Source organism: Balaenoptera musculus, chromosome 11 (genome assembly GCF_009873245.2).
Source record: "Balaenoptera musculus isolate JJ_BM4_2016_0621 chromosome 11, mBalMus1.pri.v3, whole genome shotgun sequence".
NCBI lineage: Eukaryota > Metazoa > Chordata > Mammalia > Artiodactyla > Balaenopteridae > Balaenoptera > Balaenoptera musculus.
In genome coordinates, this window is record NC_045795.1 from 72946721 (window position 1) to 72962139 (window position 15419).

The 15419-nt window shown below is 41.6% G+C and overlaps 1 protein-coding gene across 8 annotated transcripts in view; it reads left to right on the plus strand.

Moving 5' to 3' along the window:
- The window catches only part of PXK (PX domain containing serine/threonine kinase like), a 76135-nt gene that overhangs the window by 18709 nt on the left and 42007 nt on the right, over positions 1-15419 (plus strand). For all 8 annotated transcript variants that reach the window (XM_036870661.1, XM_036870662.1, XM_036870659.1 and 5 more), the window contains 2 exons: positions 6032-6082; positions 8261-8308. In XM_036870661.1, the coding sequence (XP_036726556.1) occupies positions 6032-6082; positions 8261-8308 (99 nt within the window). The remainder of the gene's footprint in view (positions 1-6031; positions 6083-8260; positions 8309-15419) is intronic.

The window sequence follows — 15419 nt, forward strand, 5'->3', positions numbered from 1 at the left end:
CCGTGGGTTAGGTGGGTTTGGAGGTTGGCTTAAGTTTTGGCTTTAGCTTCTTTTACACATTTCTTTCCAAGTGGTCTGGGTTTGTGCCCTCACTAAAGTAATTTGGGGCCAGAAAGATTCAAAATAAGTTTTCCTCCCTAGTTTTTCTAAAATCTCATCACACTGAGGCATCTTTGAATGCCTGCCAGCTACAGTGCAGTGAAATCGTAAGTATCTTCGGAAACTCGGGAGATACAAAATGTCAGTGAGGATGCTTACTGGGGAAATGGCCTGCATTGGAAGCATTAATCAACAGTTGTGGAAATGACAGCCCCTACCCCTGCACCCTCAGGATGAGTCCACCTGAGTTCCCCAGACTGGTGAGGACCCCCATCTTTCAGGGCTGCAGAAAGAGCCAGGCTCAGGGCATCCCCAGGTCCCTGGGGGTTGCCAGCCATGTCTGGCAGGTTGGAGGATCCTAGGAATCAGTGACTGGGGTTCCGGTTCCCAGTCAGCTGCTTCCTAGCTGTGCAACCTTGGACAGCTCACTTAATTTTGCTGAGATCTACCCTCCAGGCAGCTGTGAGGATTGGATGAGAAGTGTTAAGGGGCCTAGGAAAGCTCCTGGCACAAGATCAGTGCTTATTTTACGTTAATTCTCTCTTCTCTTCCTTTACTTAAGTCAGAAATCACATGGTCCCAATGCCTTTCCACTTTGAAGAGCTTCGGTACCAACCACCCTGACTTGCCGAAATGCCCACCCTGCCCCGCCAAAATAAGGGTGTGGTGTCATGAAGAGGAGCGGGAAGAAGGCCCTTTGGGCACGTGGCAGCAGATGGCAGGGATGGGCAGCCGGCATAGGTCTGTGTGACGCAGAGCCACCCTACAGGGCTCTTAGCTCTCCCTTCTGTGCCTGGTGGTTTATCGTCTCTTACATAGACTGCAGGTTCTGTTCCACATCAGAGAGGGTGGCAAAGATGGGAATGATTCACCGGAGGATTCTGGGCTGGTGACTCCAACTCTGGAGGTGGAAGCCTGACTTCAAATGTCGTGTTTCTACTGGTCTCCAGGGCACTCCTCTCTCTGCTTTAATCAGAGCTTCAGCCTGGTTGCAAGCAGTAGAACAGCTGTGCTATGTTTAGTTGACAAATTGGAGATTTGAGGTGAAAGTATTTCCTTTTGGTCAGGCTGGGTGGTGGTATCAAGCAAACGAAAAAAATTAAAATGTTTTGTAGTTAGGGATGAACTTGCTCCATTCAAGTGGAATGAAAGTATTTCTGAGCAAAATCACTGTGCCTATTTCCCATTGTCTTTCTGTATCTGCAGCCACACTGGCAGATGGGACCTGAGGGCAACAGTGGAGCCTTAACATCTCTTAATGTGTCTTTACAGAAGAAACACAATGGGGTTTTTGAGGCCACCAGTAATTAAGCGAGCCCTCTAGGTGGGCGTGCACATATTCTCAATGGTGTGGTGTGTGGAGTACCAGTAGGCTGCAGCCGGGGGCAGATGATGACAGAAGTAACCCCTCCACCACCCTGCATCCCCAGCCTCCATAGACTGGAATGACCTGTTTTACTCGATGCACCTGGACCTGGGTTTCTCAGCCTCAGCACTGTTGATGTTTAGGGCCAGGTAGTCCTTCCTTGTAAGGCTGTCCTGTGCATCGTAGGTGTTTATCAGCATCTCTGACCTCTAGCTATCAGATGCCCATAGCACTCCCTCATCCTGTGACAACCAAAGATGTCTCCAGACATTGCCAGGTCTCCTCTGGGGCAGAACCACCCTCTTTGGAGAAACACTGATATAAACATAAAGAGTGTCTCGGCAGAAACATTAATTAGGATGTCAGTTTGGGATATCATAGTCTGACATCAGGACCCAGGCACCGTCTTGTAGTTACTGCTTCCCTTTTGCCAAATGCTTTTCCCCGACATTATTGTGTGCCGTATTATAGCCAAGTTAAAAAAAACCCAAAAAAACCCCAACCCCCTAAACTGTGCATATACAGAGGGAAGGAATGGAGTCAGACTGTACCTTTCTTGTTCAGAATTATACCCCCAGCGTGAACAAAGCACAGGGATTGAAACATGATAGGTGCTTAATTGATGTTTACAATTGGCCGCAACATCTTTGTAAAACACAGATCTAAGCTTTCAACCCAAAGTATATAAAGCAGGACAGCAGTGTTAGCACCTACCGAGTGCTCAACGTTGAACTGGAATTTTTTAAATTAATATTATTCCTCTTATAAATCATAGTGAAGCAATGGATGCTTGAAGTGATTTTTGAGAAATAACAGTTCCTCCCTGACTTAGACATCAACTTGTCTGTGTGTAGTTGTTTGGAAGTACTCAATTATATGTGCTGATTTTGGCTCTACTATAAGAATGTAAAAGCCCAGACAATTTGCCAGGAAGACAACCCTGAGAAAAGAAGAAAATTTCAAAGCTAATGGACTGATCCCCAAATACAAGAATGTCAGATATTTTTAGTGTTTTATCTTTGTGTATTCAGAAATAATTGCATTGGCATATTGCTTAAGAGATTTGCCATAGTACCCAAGTTAATTTTGAAATATTTATTTTATAACCCCACATGAAACCAGCTAAGCAGGGTGCCAGGTACATAGTTGATTCACTCGTAAATTGAGTGGATATTGTTGAATGTACCATTCTTAACATAGTCCAGAGCAGGAGAAATTCCTGCATGTGTGGACTTTATCAACATTTGCAAACTAAACAGAATGGAAATGAATGGTAGTGAAAATAAGATCTATTTTAAAATTCAGTTACCAAGTTAACAATGCTTATTTGGCTTTATTTTCTAAATAACCTATTTAAATCAGAATTAATTCAGTAGAAAGGATTTGTTGAGTACTGTGTTGATAAGCACTTGTTGACTAGTGACTATGAGTAATACCTGAATCATACCATCCAAGGATGTTAAAAGAATTCTGAGCATTTGAGGAAAAAAAGTTAATGTTTTTTATATGATTTTATCTGTACCTTCATCATAACTCCCTGTGTGTATAAGCAGAAGGCTGGACTAGGTCTCTGTTTCCTTCTTATTTGATTAGTAAGAATTACCTGGGGAGGCTATTAAAACTTCTAATTCCCGGTTTCTATCCTAGGGATTCTGATTCAGCAAGTCTGGTGCAAGGCCTGGGAATGTGTATTTTTAACACCCTCTCTTCTCTTCCCTCCCCAGGAGCAGGAAGATTTCAATGATCAGGCAGCTTTGGGGGTCACTAGATTTGGTTTCTTTGGAAAATGCCATCACTGCATATGTATTCTACCTTTTTACTTGTTTTCTTAACCATGGCCTTTTCTAGTTGACTATGCATATAAAATGCAAACTTTGAGTGGTAAAAATCATGGATCTTAGTCTTCTGACTCTACCATACTAGCTTTGAATGCCTAAGGTTGAAATTTTTAATTTGAGATAATTGTAGATTCTCATACAGTTATAAAAAACATTGCAGAGAGATCCCATATATTCATTATCCAGTTTTTTCATTGGTAGTATCTTGCAAAACTTGGTACAATATCACGACCAAGACATTAACATTGATGTAATCAAGATACATAATCAAGAACATTTCCATTGGTTCAGACATCCCTCATGTCTTAGTCCATTCAGGCTGCTATAACAAAATGCCGTAAACCAAGTGGCCTATACACAACAGAAATTTATTTCTCATAGTTCTAGAGGCTGGAAGTCCAAGACTAAGGTGCCAGCATGCTTGCCTTATGCTGATGGTCCTCCTCCGGGTTCATAGCTAGTGGCACCGTCTCAAACTATCCTCACATGGTGGAAGGGCCCCTCTGAAGACTCTTTTATAAGGGCACTAATCCCATTCATGAGGGCTTCACTCTCATGACCTAAGTACCTCCCAAAGGTCCCACCTCCTAATACCATCATCTTTGGGGATTAGTATTTCAACACATGAATTTTGGGGGGACAGAGACCTTCAAACCATAGCACTTCATTTGCCCTTCTATAGCCACACTTGTTTCCCTTCCACACACACCCTCCTACCCCAGCCTTAACTCTTGGCAACCACTAGGCTGTTCTCCATATCTATAATTTTGTCATTTCATGAATGTTGTAGAAATGGAGACATGTAGTTTATAATCTTTTGGTATTGGCTTTTTCACTCAGCGAATTCTCTGGAGATTCATCCAATTTGTTGCATGTATCAATAGTTTATTCCTTTTTGTTGCTGAGTCATATTCCCTGGTGTGGATGTAGCAAAGTTTAACCATTTACCTGCTTAAGGACATCTGGCTTGTTTCTACTTTTGGGCTGTTACCAGTAAAGCTATTGTGAACTTTCATATGTGAGTTATCATATGGACATAAGTTTTTGTTTCTCTGGAATAAATGTCCAGGAGTGCAGTTGCTGGGTCATATGATAGTTGCATGTTTTAATTTTTTAAGAAACTGTCAAACTGTGTTCTAGAGTGTCATTTAAAGTTTCTACCATTTAAAGTTTAAAGTTTACCATTTAAAGTTTCCACCATTAATTTATGAGTGATCCGGTTTCCCTGTTATCCTAGCCAGCATTTGGTGTTATCATTATTTTTTGTTTCAGCCATTCTCATAGGGATATAGTGATATCTCATTGTGGTCTTAATTTACATTTGCTTGATGACTAGTAATGTTGAATATCTTTTCCTGTGCTTGTATGCCATCTGTATATCCTCTTGAATAGCAGAATATTGTTGGATGGAGTACTGTTGTTGGATAGAGTGTTCTATAAATGCTGATTAATCTGTTGGTTGATGGTAATGAAGTAAAATTCATATTCTATGGCAAGACAAGAAAAATTCGAACATAAAATTTTTCTCAGCCCATTTAGGCTTCCTCCCTCCCTTTTAGTATGTACTGTGTGGCTGCATTAACTAGACCTCCTTAGGAGATAACATTCCTTCTTAATCTCGTAAAGGGTCACCATGACCCACGACTTGCTTTGTACGTGCAGATCTGGATTGTGTAAACCGTTGATATGTCATTTGATGTATAACCATTTGTCTTAAAAACTTACATAACTGTTCTTTGACCTCTAACAGGCAGAACAGTCCTCAGAGCTTTCTGAAAGACTTGTCTCCTGGGTTATAGCCCCCAGGTTGGCTCGAATAAAAGTTTTCATTTCTTTCTTAGATTAATTGGTTATTAATTATTAATTAATATTCAGTAAGATTATTAATCTTATGGATTAATTTTTCATCAATAATGGTATTGTTGAATTCGTCTATATCCTTACTGGTTTTCTCTTTAGTTGTTCTATCAATTGCTGAGAGAGGGGTGTTGAAGTCTCCAACTGTAATCATGGATTCATCTATTTCTTCTTCCAGTTCTATCAGTTTTTGCTTCACATATTTTGCAGCTCTGGTATTTGGTACACACACATTTAAGATTGTTATGTCTTGCTGCGAGATTACCCTTGTATCTTTATGTCCTTCTCTGTTTCTAGTAGTCTTTGCTCTGAAGTCTACTTTACGTGATGCTTTCACTTAATATTTTTGATCCTCTGATTTGGGTGGTTTTTTTGTTCTGTTTTGTTTCTTATTAAAAATTTGTTTTTATTAAAACATAGTTGATTTACAATGTTGTATTAATTTCAGGTGTACAGCAGAGTGATTCAGATATGTATTCTTTTTTAGATTCTTTTCCATTATAGGTTATTACAAGATATTGAGTATAGTTCCCTGTGCTGTACAGTAGGTCCTTGTTAGTTATCTGTTTTATATATAGTAATGTGTATATTTTAATCCCGAACTCCTAATTTATCCCTCCCCCCCCGGCCCCCACTTTCCCCTTTGGTAACCATAAGTTTATTTTTTATATCTGTGAGTCTATTTCTGTTTTGTAAATAAGTTCATTTGTATAATTTTTTTTTTTTAGATTCCACATATAAGTGATATCTTATGATATTTGTTTCTCTCTGTCTGACTTACTTCACTTAGTATGATAATCTCTAGGTCCATCCATATAGCTGCATGATTTGGGTGTTTTGTAATTGAGGCTCTTTTCCCCTTCTTTTTTAGGAATATATCATTCGGGTACAAAGAGGAATTTCTGTAGAAAATAGCTGGCAGGTAAGCTTTTTTTTTTTTTTTTTCCATTAGAAAAATGTTTCAACAAAATTCTGACTTGGGGCATCTAAAAATCTGGAAAAACTATATTAATCATATGTCTTTTAGATATAAACGTTTAGCTCTAACACATGTATTATAAAAGGCTTTTATGTTCCCAGTTGTTTGGTTTAATTCGTGTATGATGTTACTACAGAGAGTAAGAATTTGTTCTCCAGCTGGACACAGAGTAAGTGGGGTAGGCAAATTACTTGTTTTGTTCCTAGTAATTCAAACCTCCTCCCCTGAAGCCATGGTTTGGGTGAGGCAGGTTAACATTCAGTCCACCAGGTAGAAGGGTGAGACACTGCCCTGGACATTGTGCATTTCATGGACTCCCAAGTCCAGTCATGGACAATTTCTAGTGCTAGTTCCTGCACTGACCATAGGTAAGGATCTGCTTACAGCCCCAGGGCCTGCTTTCCTCACAGGTGGCCTCAGAGAGGCAGAACTTAACTATATAGATCTAGAGGTGCTTCCCATCCCAGTTGACTTGCAGAGGGTGGCTGAATTCAGTACAGGGACCATTTCTTTCCTGTTTTAGTAATTACAATGACCCTCCTGTCTTCCAAAAATCTTACCTGGTCCTTCATAGCCCAGGTTGAACCTTACCTCTCACCTTAAGCAGTCTTTGACCTCAGTGACCCATACTTGGTCTTTTCTTTGCCTGAAAATTCAAACTGCTTTTTGTTGGAATAATTATAATATTTAACATCAGTTGAGCATTTATTGTTAGGCACATTAATTCACTTAGCCCTTTAAAGCCAGTTCTGTGTGATAGTATTAGCCCCATTTTACATTCAAAAGGTAAGTAACTGGTCCAAGGTCACGCTTATATCCCTGCCAGAACAGGGTTGGAATTTGCACATTCTCTGTGGTTAACTGTTGTACTACCTTTTGCTCCTTTGCACTTATCAGGGATGGCCTCATGTTTAACTTTCTGATGTATATATGTCAAACAGGCCCAAGGGCAATGTCCTACCAGAAAAATCAACCCTTGATGTTGTCTTCTAGATCCGGTGCTTTAGAGTCCTGGGGGATACTTAACAAAAATGTAGATACTTAACCTCCTTAAATTCCTGAATTCCTAGGTGATCTCCAGGTAATTCTTATGCACACTAATATTTTTTTTTTTTTTTTTTAATTTATGGCTGTGTTGGGTCTTCATCTCTATGCAAGGGCCCCCTCCAATTGCGGCAAGCGGGGGCCACCCTCCACCGCGCCCCCCCCCCCCCCCCCCCCCCCCCCCCCCCCCCCCCCCCCCCCCCCCCCCCCCCCCCCCCCCCCCCGTTGTGGAGCACAGGCTCCAGACGCGCAGGCCCAGTCGCCGTGGCTCATGGGCCCAGCCGCTCCGCGGCACGCGGGATCCTCCCGGACTAGGGCCCGAACCCACGTTCCCTGCAGTGGCAGGCAGACCCCCAACCACTGCGCCACCAGGGAAGCCCTGCACACTAATATTTGAGAATCATCAATAAAGATTGAAAAAGCTTTTTGAAAGCAAAATAACTTCCTTCCCCAGAGACTGAAGAGCTAGTGGAATTTGGCTATGGCCTAACCAGTGGCATCAACATAACTAAGAAAGAATGCATACACAGTGGATGTGGACTGTTGGCCAAGAGGGGAAACAGGGGGAATCAGAGAGCGGTGTGACCTCTCTGCCTGCAGATGCATCCAGTCTCTAGACTGGTTGGATCTCAAATGGGGGAAGTTTTATCCAGGGCAAGGATGAAATGGCCTCCAGACTGTCCACATGCTTTAACTTTAATTTCATATTCACTAAAACTTTTTTTTTTTTTTTGTAAATCATTAATTCATCTTTCTAGGTGCCTGGTTAATAAAAAAAAAAAAACAAAACTTAAAGGGCTATTCACCCTGGAAACAAATACATCATCATTCTTTCTTACTTGTTGGCATCTTGCGAGTTTGGCTAGCATTAACCAGTTTCCCACGGCCCAGCCAACTCTGGGGCACTGCTCGGTCTGTTTTCTGGGGCTGCTGAGTTAAGCAAGTTAAGCACCAGGTATATAAGCCCTGCTACCCTTAATGCAAGTGCCTTGGCTCTAAAATGCCAATAAATATTAAATAGGGAAATGAAAATTGATGGTCTGTGCTGAATCAAAACACCACTTTTATTTCTTACAGATTGTTAGGAGATACAGTGACTTTGATTTGCTGAACAACAGCTTGCAGGTAATTATTTTAAAACACCAATGACACACATTTATTGCTTGGGGTATCTTGGAAACTGGTTGGAAACAACAATATTAGGAACAAGAAATTAGCAAATTTCCCTAGCAAAGGAGATAAGCTCATACTTTAAACAGATGATGTGTGACTCTAAAAATAAACTTTGGGGAATAAACATCATTTATAATAGTCACCTTGCAGCCGGGCACCTTTGTGCCAGACTGCGTCCTTACCACAATCATGGGATGCTGTGTGTTATCTCCTTTTCGCAGGTTAGGAGTGACTAAATGGATTGCTAGAGTTGTTCACTGAGAGCTGGGACGCTCAGACTCTCTTAAACAAGGCTGCATAGTCGGCATTGCAGATCAACAACACTCAGCAGTAACTAGAGACAGCCTTTTTCAGTGTAACTTTTTTTTTTTTTTTTTTTTACTTTTTAAATTTATTTTTTGATTGCATTGGGTCTTCGTTGCTGTGCGCGGGGGTTACTCTTCGTTGCGGTGTGCAGGCTTCTCATTGCAGTGGCTACTCTTGTTGTGGAGCACGGGCTCTAGGGCATGCGAGCTTCCGTAGTTGTGGCACGCGGTCTCAGTAGTTGTGGTGCACGGGCTTGGTTGCTCTGCGGCATGTGGGATCTTCCTGGACAAGGGATAGAACCCAGGTCCCCTGCATTGGCAGGCAGATTCTTAATTACTGCGCCACCAGGGAAGTCCCTCAGTGTAACTTTTTTCTCTTAAATATGTATTTCTAAATCCCTTTGATTTAAATGTTTGTAACTTGGTGGCCATAATGGAAAGAGGGATGGGCTGGAAACAAAGCTAGGGCTGATAATGATCGAAGGGTCCTAGAGAAGTGTTAGCACCATAGGTACTGGCAATACCACCTATGTCTTCACCTGGTAGATTGGTCTTCAGGGGCCATGGGTTATTGAAGACCACTGGGCTTGTATCATATCTCAGCTTTGATTGGTAGCCTAAACCCTTGAGCCAGAGTGCTTGGCTTACGACCAGCCCAGCTGGGAGGTGAACTGGCCATCATCACTCATTCTGAGTGACCTCTGATCCTGTCCACAAAGGTCAGGAGGACTGCTGCCTGGGAAGCAGCATAATGCTTCCTTTCCTTCAAAAGGCCATTTTTTATTGACCAGACTTTGGAAAAATAGCATTTGTAGAGTCCAGACTTTCACATTATTTACAACACTGCTGAAAGCATGAATGCCTTATTTTCCTTCCAGTAGAACTGGCCTGAGTATCTGCAGACCTTCTTGTAATTGACATATGGTCATGCATTTCACACATGTTGTCTGTCTACATTTTAAAAAAAATTAATTTATTTAATTTTTTAAATTTTGACTGTGTTGGGTCTTCGTTGCTGTGCACGGGCTTTCTCTAGTTGAGGCAAGCGGGGGCTTCTCTTTGTTGCGGTGCGTGGGCTCTAGGCGCGTGGGCTTCAGTAGTTGTGGCACATCGGCTCAGTAGTTGTAGCTCACGGGCTTAGTTGCTCCACGGCATGTGAGATCTTCCCGGACCAGGGCTCAAACCCATGTCCCCTGCATTGGCAGGCGGATTCTTAACCACTGCGCCACCAGGGAAGTCCCAGAAGGGGGAGTGATTTTGTACAGTGCCGTTCAGCCACGGCTGAGTAAGAATCATGGAAAAATACTTCTGAAATTGAAATTGCCTAGGCCTAGCCCTCAAGAATGGGGGGTGGGGAGGAGGGTTTTATTCCCTATTTGTTCTTTCTTTGGGGATATAAAGTTCAATCTCCATGACTATTCAATTATAGCCTTTTTAATATAATAGAATTTTATTTTTGCATCAGTGTAATTTTCCTTTTTAAAATGGGTACTTTCACTGTGCATCTTATTTCAAATGCAAATATCCACATGTATTGATGTTGGCTTGTGCTGGGCAGGATATGGCCAGACAGCACTTCAGCGGGAGGTTTTTCTGGATCCAAGTAAACAAACAGAAGGAAGCACATACAGCTTTTTGGCAACAAAATAATTTCAAAACAACCTCCATAAAACAGACCAAAAAGATTCCAAAACTACAGAATAAAACTGTGACCATGAATTTCAGTGTCTGATTACCCTTCTGACAGATAAATGAGTTCCTGCTGAAAAAAGAGAAATACAATACACATAAGCAGAGTTGTCTGAGTCCAATAGGAAACATACCTAAGCAAAAAAAAAAAAAAAAAAAAAAAGCAGGATGTAAAATTATACATGCAATATAATAATTACATTGAAATGTTTAGAAAAAAAGGTTGGAAGGAAATATGCCAAAATGTTAACAATGGGGATCCCCAGGTGGGAGGCTTATGGGTTATGTTTTTTTCTGGTTCTTTATACTGTTCTGTACTTTCCAAGTTCGGTACAAGAAAACACATGCAAGCTATGTAAGTAGAAAAACAAAAAAAGCTGTACTTTCCCAACTTTTTATAGTGAGCATATCTTGTGGTAACAGTGAAGAAAAATCACCATCTTATTTTAAAGGCACCATCAAATTGGTGACCATCTGGGGAGATAGCACGTGACACAGAAAAAGAAGAAGGAGCTGCAGTGATGGGAACTGGCAGGGAACCCTCAGACTTGGCATGGGACCCAGCCTCTGCCCCTTACCAGCACTGAGACCTGGGCTCAGTTACTTCCTCTCTCTATCCTCACTCTCCCCATCTGAAGCCAAGGGGTTGAACCAGATGTCTTCTCAGGTCTGTTGTAGCACAGATATTTTGTAATTTGGTTGTACTGCCCATTGTTGACGTAGGAGAGACTCTACTGAACACTGGGGGGAAATGGGGACAAATTAGGGTCTGTTGAGAGCTTAGAACTCCCTAGAATACTCCCTAGAATGTAGTTGAAGACAATTTGCAGATCGTTAAGGTCTGATAACAGAAATGAGAGACTAGTAGATTCAGAGTTAGAAGGTTTTTCTTCCAGACAAAAAGCTAGTTTTCTTGAAACTGATAGAGTTTGTCATGGAATTTAGAAGCTTCTGCTAGGCTAGCATGGGTCAGATTATGGGCTCCAGACCCCAGTTTGGCTGTTATCCCCCCTTTGCTTTGTCACTCTGCAGGTGTTATGAATGGAGGAACTTTGGGGACTTCTCTGCTGGCCTTCTTGTTCTCTTTTCCTTTATACAATGAACTCAAGAAGGGAATCCATAGGGCACGTTGAAGAGGGAACAATAAAAAATGGGATGATTGGCTTGAAGCCATCCCTGTGGAGGTGTCTAGGAAATCACTGACTGAGTGGCTTCATCACTTTATGTGCTAGTACTCTCTCTCCCTCCTTTCTAATTAGTCATGGGAGTTCTGAATTTTATATTCTGTGACTGGTAAGCATTTGAGAAATTCTGGGAGGAAGCTGAAAGAGAAGTTTCTCTTGAATGTTAATCTCCTTTCAAAGGCAAGATTTTATTTTATTTTATTTTATTTTTATTTATTTATTTTTTAGTGAACTTTTAAAAAATATATTTATTTGGCTGCGCCAGGTCTTAATTGCGGCACACGGGATCTTTGTTGCGGCATGCAGGATCTTTTAGTTGCCACATGCGGGATCTTCATTGTGGCATGCGGGATCTTTTTAGTTGTGGCATGTGGGCTCTTAGTTGCAGCATGCGGGATCTAGTTCCCTGACCAGGGATCGAACCCGGGGCCCCTGAATTGGGAGCACGGAGTCTTAACCACTGGACCACCAGGGAAGTCCCTCAAAGGCAAGATTTTAAAATAACACACACAGCATAGTTTTAATACTTTTAGGAATATTTATTGTGAGATCTTAAACCAGGGCAGGAAAACACCTCCCATCTGTCTAGCAGACTGACATGGCAGGGACACTCTAATCACAGCTGTTGGCAAAGAACTCTGTTTCCCCTGTTGATTTGGAAGAGCTGATGGGATGTCTGGGAAGATCAATACATTTTCCTAAAGAGAAATGAAGCATGAAAAAAAAGATTGGTTCAAGCTTGGAGGCCACAAAGTGTGAAACAGATAGCTTATCAAATTCATGAATGAAAAACAGCCCCCCCACAAAAAAATAGCCCTGTTGGGGTTTGAATCCGATGTTGTCAGATGTGACTGTCCATTCCGAGTGATGTGAGGTTCAGCTGGGTCTGCTCTTGGGCAGGTAGTACAGGAAAATGTGCTGATATTGGCTGATAGTAATTTAAAAAAAAATCGTTGTTGTGTTTATGATCACTTTGATGAGCAAAAGGGTTTGTTTCTTTCTTTTTTTTAATTGAAAAAAGTAGTAAATGAGAAATGTAACATTTCATAGTATAGAAATAAAAATTAATTCACCAACCCACTCCCAGAGGTAGCTATTCTCAAGCAGGTAGTGTGAGTCCTTTCAGACATTTTTGGTGCATATATAACTATATGCCTGGGCTTATACACACACACATACATACACACACAAATGAGATTATATCCTGCAACTTAATAAAGGAGTTTTTAAACGAAATCAGTTATGTTTTCAGTAATATATTACCTTTGATTCCCCTGTATTACTCAATGCTCCTGAACAAAAATAATAATAAAACGATTGGCTTGGATGTGTGCTAGCTGAGTGATGTGCTTTCTTCATAAGTATGCTTTGTATTTAGCTAATAAAGGAACTGCTGTTAGATAAAGCCTAATTGTATGAGTGAGGAAAACAACCTGAAATTGAAGTGTGTCATCTGGCAATGAATTTTGCCATGGTTGAAAATTCACTCTAAGTATGTTCTGACATGTTTTCATAAATATGTTGGAGAAATAGGCAATTTAGAATTGTCAGCCAACCTTTTCATCTTGCCCAATATCAAGTTCAAGGTCTTCAGCATTGTTTGAAAAATACAACAGAGTGGAACAGGCTAAGTTAGGTTCGTTCACATGGGTGATTTAGATGACATGCTTGTCTGAATTCAAGATGCCCTTCTCTTTAGACCTTCCCCTTGATCAGTACACATGCCACTTGGACAGCTCTAATCTACGTACACGTGTAGACTAGCAGTGCTCTTTCAAAGCAGTTTTGCTCATTAAGATACCAATCTGACACTTTGTTTTTTTAAGTTTAAAAAATAGATTCATAGGGAATTACCTGTCAGTCCAGTGGTTAGGGCTCCGTGCTTTCACTGCCAAGGGCCCAGATTCGATCCCTGGTTGGGGATCTATGATCCTGCATGCCGCTCGGTGTGGCCAAAAAAGAAAAAGGACTTATAAAGCTTTTTTGTTTTTTGGTTTTTTAAAATAAATTTATTTATTTTATTTTATTTTTGGCTGCATTGGGTCTTGGTTCCTGTGCGCAGGCTTTCTCTAGTTGTGGCAAGCGGGGGCTACTCTTCGTTGCGGTGAGCGGGCTTCTCATCACGGTGGCTTCTCTTGTTGCGGAGCATGGGCTCTAGGCGCCTGGGCTTCAGTAGTTGTGGCTCGCAGGCTCTAGAGCGCAGGCTCAGTAGTTGTGGCGCACGGGCTTAGTTGCTCCACGGCGTGTGGGATCTTCCCGGACCAGGGATCGAACCCTTTTCCCCTGCGTTGGCAGGTGGATTCTTAACCACTGCGCCACCAGGGAAGCCCGGGACTCATAAAGTTTTAAATGATCTGGAAAATGATAGATTGAGCACCCGCATTTACTTTTCCTCTCTCCCGAAGCCACTCTAAAACAACAGTAAATTGATCTTATACACACACACACACACACCCTCAAGGACAAATAGAATAGGAGAGGAGAAAACTACAACAAAAACATTTGAAACTGAAAATCCAATGGATGAGAGCTAACTAATTAAGCAGATAGGGGAAGGCACAATTCTGAGATGGCAGTGAGGGTGGCTAACCCCACTGGGTCCCAGTTTATACCACAGAACCTCCAAAGATTTAGCAAGTGACAGCACCAGCTGCTGCCTGCAGCCTGGGCTGAGGTCAAGCTAAAATCAGGAGTTGAAAGTATGTTTAAGCAGTCAGATCACCAAATCTCCCCATCTGAGCAACTTACGGCTGCTCTTCTCCCTCCAGTAGAAAAACTGAGTTTATTCCCTGGAGAGGGTAGAACAGTCTTTGGACTGGAGAATGCAGGCATAGTTGGAAAATTTACATAACAAACAGGAGACCTGACTACTCCCCACCCCTGCCCCCAGCCAAGCCCTCTTCTTCCTTTCAGCTCCCAGAATACTGGCAGTCAGGCATAGACCCTCCAGGCAGGAGACTGGAAAATTCTTTTGGGAGGATCTGTCCAGCCTAAGAGGAAAGAGCTAAAGACAGTGAGGTCACAGGTTCTTAGAAAAATTGTCTTTTATAATCTCGGAGAGATGAAAAATTACATTACATTATTACATCAGGATGCTATTAAGGAAAGAAAAGCATTTAGAAGTAAAAAAGATAATAGTAGGAATGAAAACTCTTTAGAAGGGCTGAAAGATAGAGGAAATATCCCAGGGAGAAAATGTTTAACATAGGTGGAAAATGGGAGGGAAAAGATAAGAATAGAGGACCAGTCCAGAAAGTCCAACATTGGAAAACAGGAGTTCTAGAAACAGAAAGCAAAGGGAATGGAGGGGAAGAAATAATGACCTAATACAAGAAAATACCAAAGAATGTAAGAATATTAGTTTCTAGATTGAAAGGGCTGAGTACTCAGCACAGAGAATGAAAATAGAGCCTTATAAAGGCACATGGAATTCACAAACCGAGGTCAAAGAGAAGATCCTAAAAGCTTCCAGGGAGAGAAAAAAAAACAGAATCAAGAATCTACTGCTTGAACCTTTAACAGCAGCAGCAGAAACTAAAAGACAATAATAATGTAGCTCCTAAAAATTCTGAGGAAGAAATATATTTCCAACTTAGAATTCCATGTCAAGACTCGTTATCAATCAAGTGTGAGGGTAGAATAAAGACATTTTTTAACATGCAAGGTTTCAAAAAATTTATCTCCCTTACTCCCTTTTTAGGAAGCTGACACAGGGTATCTCCACCCAAAGTCAGGGAATTATCTAAGAAAAGGGCAGGTATGGATACAGAAATGGGGTTCGGCAGGAGAAAGGACAAAAGCTTCTCCAGCATGATGGTGAAGGGAGGTCCCAGGATGCCAGCTTTGCAGCAGGTTTAGGGACCACCAGTCCTGCTTGGAGCAGGT